Here is a 7,720-nt window from a genome sequence, read left to right on the forward strand (position 1 = left end):
AGTTTTCGCCATTGATATGAAAGGAAAGAGTGCAAAGGAAGGTCAAGAAATAGACAGCACCAAAATTCTGGTATGGGCGGCCCCGTAGCAGCGAAATAGAGAGGATAGATAAGAAAGTTTGGAAGAAGAGAAGGCGCAAAAATGGTAAAGGTTGTATGGAAAGACTATTTATAGACTAAGGCATGACGGTTCGGTATCAGCGATGGCCGACCACCATTTGACACACATTAAATGCTTCGGTAAAACCGAGTCGATGGGACAGCTATCACATACGTCAAGATCGGGTTCGATAGAAACGTCAGCATAAATTTGATCGAGCCGCAGCGAAATCATATCGTTCCTTGCCACATCCTTTCCAAGAAATGAGGGGACTATCTGTGTACGGCCATAACCGATTCTCAGTCATAATGGCCGGTCAAGACAATGACGTTTCAATCGAAGGGTATCCACATGACAAGCTTGGACGGATTCCGAAGTAGGGACGTCGAGCTTCGCGCTATAAATGGCAAAACTAGATATCATTATCGAGCCCGTGTTCGAATCGAACTACGGGGCAACACCGATCGATACGGGCCCCGAATATCGATGTCCCAAGACAGAACCGAGCTCGAACCAAGACTGGGAGTTCGACCTAACACCGAGCTCGAGCCAGTGCCAAGCTCGCAGACAAGAGCCATTACAATCGCACCGAGAATCAAGGAAGAGACAAACCATCATGGGTCCTCCACTATATGCATTATTTTATTATGTTGTTATAGATAAAGCAGCTATCCTCTACTATAAAAAGGGGGATAGACTGCAATAGAGGCAAGTTCTCCAAGATACATTAAGATTTCATTGTGCTTATTTTTCTAATTCGTTTCAGTCTTCCCGTCCATCATTCCCATTTTATAGCAAAAATACCTGTATTGTCATTTTGTATCAAAGAGATTCGCATACCATTAGAACCATATCTAAATTTAACGTTATCCGATTTTTCACATTCTTAGCCATAGTTATAATCTTGGGAAGTTAATATGAAGCCTTTTGATGTTGGTGATGAAGAGAAGTACTATAACTCTGCTTATTTACGAGGATGGAATTTTAAGTTTTTCTTTTTTCTTTCTCTATCTGTCTCTCTCTTGGTCTTTTTTTTTCTCTTTTTAATTTAGGGAATGCTTCCAAGTAAGAAGAGACTTGGCTCTCATGTGAAGATTTAGGAAGACTTAATATATATGTTTTGATTGAAGTAGAAAACACTTTTTCTTTAGCTGTTAAGTGATCTAGTGTCCTACACCACAAGACAGGGGACATTGACAAGAAAGGTTTAGAGAGCTTCTATTCTATAGGGTAGAGTTGCACCATTTTCTTTTAGCCCCAAAGCAAAAATACAGAGAAAAACAATTTTACATATTCTATTCTATAGGGTAGAGTTGTGCCAGATTCTTGTAGCCCCGTAGAAAAATGACAGAAAGACATCAATACATACTTCCTTATTCTGTTCTGCCAGCAATTTACCAGCTACTCTAGTGCAAAATAAATTTCCAATAACAATTGCTCTTTTCTTCTCCAACTTCTCTTGAAGAATGGAAGTGCCAAACAAATTATATACACTTTGTAAGAATTTTTCTAATATAATAGGCAATAGCTAGTTGGATATTCAACTGTAGATCAATTTGTTTCAGCATTAGTTTGTTTACATAGGATATATAAAATATGGATTTGATTTATGTATGGTCATTAAATTTTATCCGCTTTATAACAGTGAAGCTACAAAATATTTTCTTGTCATATCAAAGTAATTAAACTTTTAAGTAATAATAGGGGCGTACATGGAACGGGTTGGTTTGATTTTTATCCAAACCGAATCAAACCAATTATATCGGTTTGGATTTGTTCGATTTTTTTGGGATTTCAGATTTTTTGTTACATGAATATTATTTAATCTTACTTTGTTAAAGTTATAGATAAAATTTTGATTAATAAATATTTGTTTAGTAAAATTTTTAAAAACTGATAAACATATGATCATACAAATATTCTTGTAAGAGAATTCTTATATTAACACACGATAATTATTTTCTTAGTCATCTAACGATAATTTTTCTTTAACGTACGCTTTCAAGGTTAACCGAATTTAATAATTACACCAATCAATATGAATCTTAAATAATGATATGTTCTATTTAATTTTAAAATAAATACCATTTCAAATTCGAAAAAGATATAAGAAATTAACAAATCTTGGCATATGAATATGAAAGAACAAAGAAATTGACGCATTTCAATAATACTTGATAAGAAAGTGATGATACAACCCATTATTTAAAGTACATAAAAATGAATGCACTTCATAGTTCTATTAAATATTACATCCCATGAGAGGATCCCAAATTTCTAAATATTTTTTAAAGAGAATTCTATATAAAGTTATAAAATAAATATAAAAATTATATATTCATATGTCGGTTTGGTTCAGATTTTTTTACTCAATACCAAACCAAATCAAACCAAACCTAATTTGACTTATCGGTTTGTGTGTGATTTTCTGGTTATTTGAACACCCCTAAATAATATAATACTAATAAATTTTACAAAACTATTTTTTGTCACACTAAATTAACCGAACTATGTGCGTGCATGGATTTTAATATCCCTTCCATCATACATATCATTTTGTTCCTTAATGTATGAACAAATGATTACATACATTCGTTTTGTTAATCCCTAATTTCCCAAGACGGAGAACTCAGTTCCAGCTTTTAACGATGTAAGTCTAATACAAAATTATCGACTAACTAATTGCAATGAGTGAAATTCTTTTTTCTCATCTTTGCCTTTCTTGGGTGAGTGATTTAAGTTTTTTCTCGAATCATCATCATTCTTTCATATTGAAATTTTGCTATCACCATTGTTTCTCTCTTGCCTAATGAAATTATGAAATCATTAACAATGTTAAAGAAATTGCTTTTAGACGATTTGACAGATCGAATTGTACACACAGACCATTACGGCACCTTGGCATGTTTTCCTCTAAATCAAATTTCGTATTCCTAATAAATGGCTTGAGTACAAGCTCTCTCGAAGCACCACACGATAAACAACAACTACTACTATGCCTTAATCTCAATTACTTTGAGACCGGCTATAGGAATCATCACTGTTTATGTAGACCACCATACACACAAAAAAAAGAATTTAAAAAAAATTCAATCTCTCCCCCACGGCGGCCCCTCTTTCGCTCACAATGACCAAGACTTTCGTGTGGTAAAGGTAATCAAGTTGAATAAAATCTGCAGAAAATGTAAACAAATGTTGAAATCAAACTATCGAACAGAGGACAACGGGTTCAAGCCCGAATACTTAACTAACAGATATTCCGAGAAATATTGAATCAGTAGGAAAAGAGAAAAGAACAGGAAACGTACTTGCATATAATCGTGAAGTTAATGAATCTGATATTGCTGTTCCGAAAATAGAAAGGCAAAAAGAAGTTCGTTCCACATATCAGGCACACCAGGTAAGCAGTAATGGCTACAATCTGGAACTGATGGATTGTCACTCCAATTACCAACATGTGCATCGCTTCGGTATGCCCCCATCGGAGTGACATGCAGCAGTGTCACAGGGATTGCTGCATTTTTCACAGTATCAATTATCATGTCCGAAAATGCACTCTTATCCTTGCCGTTGGTGTCCGACCAGGGCTGTCGTGTCACGTTGCATTTTTCACGGGGTCCAGCACTGATTCAAGCATAAGAAGGCTCTCATCAAATTTAGAAAAGAGATACAAGTGGAGAATAAACAGCTCTTACTCAAATTATATCCAACTATCGGACAAATTGACCTCTAACTATAGCCTAGACAATAATTTTAAAGGAAGTAGAAAAGCCAAGACAAAGGATACCAACACATTATATTAGTAAATTGAGTATACCTCCAATGAGTAGCTTCGAAAGTCCGAAAGAATACACGTGTTCTATCAGAGTTGATCTTATTTTCGATCCAAGATTGCCAAGTAGTTAAGGCTTTATTGAAGGCACCATTTATTGTCATTCCGAGTTTCATCTTTCCGTCAATCTGGAAGTACCAGCCCCTGTCTGAAGAAGCATGTCAGAAGAGTTCTGTGGACAAATTGGTAAAGTAACTTCGCCATAAAAAGTGCAGAATAGTGGAGTATCTTCAGAAAGCATTTACTAGCACGTAAAACACATAAAGCCCCACGGGTTTAACTGTAATAGAATTCATCTTAAAGTACTTGATAAGTAAGAGGAGAAGTAGTTCAATTTCTTGCATAATTACACTGTCTGATGGAAACTCTCTCTCACACACACACAATCACGCATGTGAGCAGAGTAAATCAAAATTGTGAAAATCTATCTAGTATGATCCCTTTACTAGGCATTTGAAATCTGAAGGCCTACTTTTATCCATAACAAATCGATTCTTTAACAACCGAAGCTACAGATATGGAAATGTATTCATTACGGTGAGGGATCTTTTTATCAAGTTTTGCCGCATAATGATGTTGAACAAGCATTAAGACATCCCTTATTTGCAACTCATGTATTATGTAGAAGATCTAAGTTAACTTTCCTAGTTATATTTACGGATTTTTAGCATGAGAGCGAACATAAAATTTTCAAAATCTAGATAATAGTAGTCTTAGGCACATGTTGAACTAAGAACTATTATCAAATAATTGAGCTTTAGTTGCAAAAGCTCAAATGAAATGAGAATAGCCCCACTAGTCCTGTTACATAATATAGGCCATGAGGCAACTTCAGATGCGTAAGTCGGGGATATTTTCATTTACCTTGAAAGTGTTAATTTTGTGACAAGGAGACTGATTCTCATTATCAGGAAATGACCAACTCTATCAAACAAAACTGATTTAAAAGGTAGGCATGATAAATGACGAATAGTTGTGCGCTACTTGAGAGACTGGGTTAAGAAGCTTTTATACCGTAAACGGTTGTTATAATCAGAATGACCATCATCATGCATCTAAAGGAGATACAAGGAGAACCAGGAAGCGAACAAACATTTTGTTCCCAACAAGAAATAAGTAAAGGTAACAAAGATTCACATGGAAAAGAGTAAAACATATCTTCTCACAAGAAGATGGTAACTTGGGTGATGTAAGATTCTCTAGTTAGATATGATGTGGATTTGGTGAGGACACTCCAATCTCTCTAACTGCTTAGGTCAAGATCTCAAATTCTGCTTAAGAAGACTCTCAAAATTTCATAGTGTCCATTTTCAGACTACAAAAAGCACAACTGCGACGAATCTACATGTCTCCTAGACTTAGGTTATATCAAATAAAAAAGAAACAGGTCAATTATTTGATGATCAGTAACATCATCAGTTATTTTACCAGCTTAAGATCATGTTACCTAATCAAGCAAATATATAAATGATAAGTTTCCAAGCTGAAGTTCTAGCACAAGAGATTTGCAGTATATAGCACGACGAAAATTACCACGGTAAGCAAGGGCATAACCCCAAATGAAAGTAAAGAGTCTTGCACAAAATAAGAACTAACAACTTCAAGAACAAGGAATTCAGCATGACCAGATCACTTACAGTTCAAAAAGCTTGGTGGGAGTCCACCAATGGCCGGTATTAAAGATTAGTATATCGGAATCAATCCATTCCTTGTTTATATCATCCAACTTATCAAGCATTAGTGCTTTCTTGATCCTCTTTGGTGAACGTTTTGGTGGCGATCCAGGCTGTACTAGGAAAATTGACCTATAAAACTCAACTGTAAAATTAAAGGAACTAAATCGAACTTGTAAATGCCTAATCTGTCTAGTGATCTTCCTTCCCTTGACTTCATACACGCTATTCTTGTCCTCAACACCAGTCATCAATATGCATATCATGGACTCCCATTGAGTTCTACTTAATGAATCACCAACAAATACAATCCTTTTTCCCCTTAAATTTTTCAAGATTACATGAACATCAAATCTTGGAATTTCACAATTCCTAGGTTTCCACCTCCACTTGAGATACTCTTTATCCTTCCTACCATTACCTAAACAACTAAAACCTTGTTCAGCAAATGGGCATTCTGATGCATTGTACAAAGGATAACTTTCATCAGGCACCCAATTTCCAACAAATAAATTGCATTCACCACTAAAGTTAGTATTTGTTCTATTATCTCCTGCATTTTCAAGAACAATTGGTTGTGGAAAAGAATTTGTATTGTAGAAATAACCAGACCCTATTGCCACAAGAAACAACAATAATAAGGATCCAATTATAAGGACCCTATTGAACGAATGAAAAATCCAAGTTTGACAATGCTTCAACTTGCCAAAGTTCAAATCTTTAGGCCTAAAATGGCCAAAAGAACTCAACTTCAACCTATTCACCATCTATATGAACACCAAGAATGAACATTAAGTTGTAAAACAGACCTTATAGCAACAGACAAATCAAGCTATATCTCCAAACAAAGATGAAAAATCAAGATTTTGAAGAGAACCCACGAAGCTAAACAGCTTTATAGAGCTGAGTATTAGCAAAAAAGAATGAGAAGTATAAAACTGTAAATGGATCTTGAAGCTTCTTTAGTTGCAGTTGTTGATTAGGACACGCAGAGGAAAATATGGCTAAGAACTGAGGGTACGTTTGTCATTTCCACTTCAAAGTAGCTTTGGCTTGTCCGAATGTGATCTATGAACTAAATTTGGTGGAAATATGTCAGTGGAGTAAATATAGCATAGAACTAAATTTATAGGTTGCAATCAGCTGCTAGCTGGAACAAATATGCCTGTGTACGGCTGCATCTCATTGGCTACATTTTTAAATAGCGGAAATTTTGCCTTCTTTTCTAATTTTGTCTTTCCTTAATGTTTCTTCGTGTTCAGGGGAAGTTTCCTTTCTGTAATATAAACATACTTTATGTTGGTCAATTCCTACTGTATCGATCTCACCACAAATAATTTCCTTTAATTGGAAATCAAGAAGAAAAAGTTTATTAGATAAGTGATACTTTAAAATTACATAAGTATGTAGCTAAATGCATGATAATAAGATAATTTATTAAGAAAATCATTCAAAATTGTAGGAGTAAATTTCATGTGTGGTCATTCAATTTTGTGTTCATTACCCAAAAGTCATTTTTCTTTCTTTTGTTACGTAAAAGTCATTCAACTTTGTGTTCATTATCCAAAAATCTCTTTCTTTTGTTACACAAAAATTATTTTACTATGGATTAGATGGGTACATGGAGTGTATATGAGAGAGAACCACGATATCTGGATTCACACTCCACCCGTTGACAGCAGCTGGAACTAGAGGAAGCTTAATTCCAGTAAAGTAGCTATGACAAATTGGTACAATAATGACACCTAATGTTTAACAACAAATGGTGCATATTCTGTCAGTAAAAGCTATATTAGCTTACTGGGAAGCATGGAGAAAATGATAAAAGCCGATTTAGTATGGAACAACATTATGCTACCTAAACATAGGTTTATAGTATGGTTCGCTAATCCAGAGAAGTTGTTAATCAAAGAGAGGTTGATCCGACTCCATATACCAGTAGATGATGGAATGTGCTGCTTATGTGATGAGAACAAGGCTGAAAGCCAGTTACACCTCTTTACTGAGTGTAGTTGGACAGTAAAATTGCAAGATGAACTGGAAATGTGGTCGGGTATCAGAATGCAGAGGAAAGGGACAACTCAATGCATGAAATGGATCAAAACCAGACATTAGA

The 7,720-nt window shown here is 35.1% G+C and overlaps 1 protein-coding gene across 1 annotated transcript; it reads right to left on the reverse strand.

Annotated features, from left to right (window-relative positions):
- Positions 1 to 3,005: 3,005 nt before the first annotated feature.
- Positions 3,006 to 6,675, reverse strand: LOC104105342 (protein trichome berefringence-like 7). The gene is made up of 4 exons (XM_009613604.4): positions 5,569 to 6,675; positions 3,917 to 4,075; positions 3,408 to 3,723; positions 3,006 to 3,272 (listed from the first exon to the last, which is right to left on the reverse strand). The coding sequence occupies exons 1-3, from the start codon at positions 6,369 to 6,371 to the stop codon at positions 3,426 to 3,428; spliced, it is 1,260 nt and encodes a 419-aa protein (XP_009611899.1). The 5' UTR covers positions 6,372 to 6,675; the 3' UTR covers positions 3,006 to 3,272; positions 3,408 to 3,425.
- Positions 6,676 to 7,720: the final 1,045 nt, after the last annotated feature.

This window comes from Nicotiana tomentosiformis, chromosome 4 (genome assembly GCF_000390325.3).
Source record: "Nicotiana tomentosiformis chromosome 4, ASM39032v3, whole genome shotgun sequence".
In the NCBI taxonomy this organism is placed as follows: Eukaryota; Viridiplantae; Streptophyta; class Magnoliopsida; order Solanales; family Solanaceae; genus Nicotiana; species Nicotiana tomentosiformis.

What these genes read in the sequence shown, in the direction of transcription:
- LOC104105342 (XM_009613604.4), bottom strand. Translation starts at nt 6,371, where the DNA reads ATGGTGAATAGGTTGAAGTTGAGTTCTTTTGGCCATTTTAGGCCTAAA. An exon ending in CCCACCAAGCTTTTTGAACT is followed by an intron (nt 4,076 to 5,568) that starts GTAAGTGATCTG and finishes TTCTTCAGACAG; the next exon opens with GGGCTGGTACTTCCAGATTG. An exon ending in TTCGAAGCTACTCATTGGAG is followed by an intron (nt 3,724 to 3,916) that starts GTATACTCAATT and finishes TGCTTGAATCAG; the next exon opens with TGCTGGACCCCGTGAAAAAT.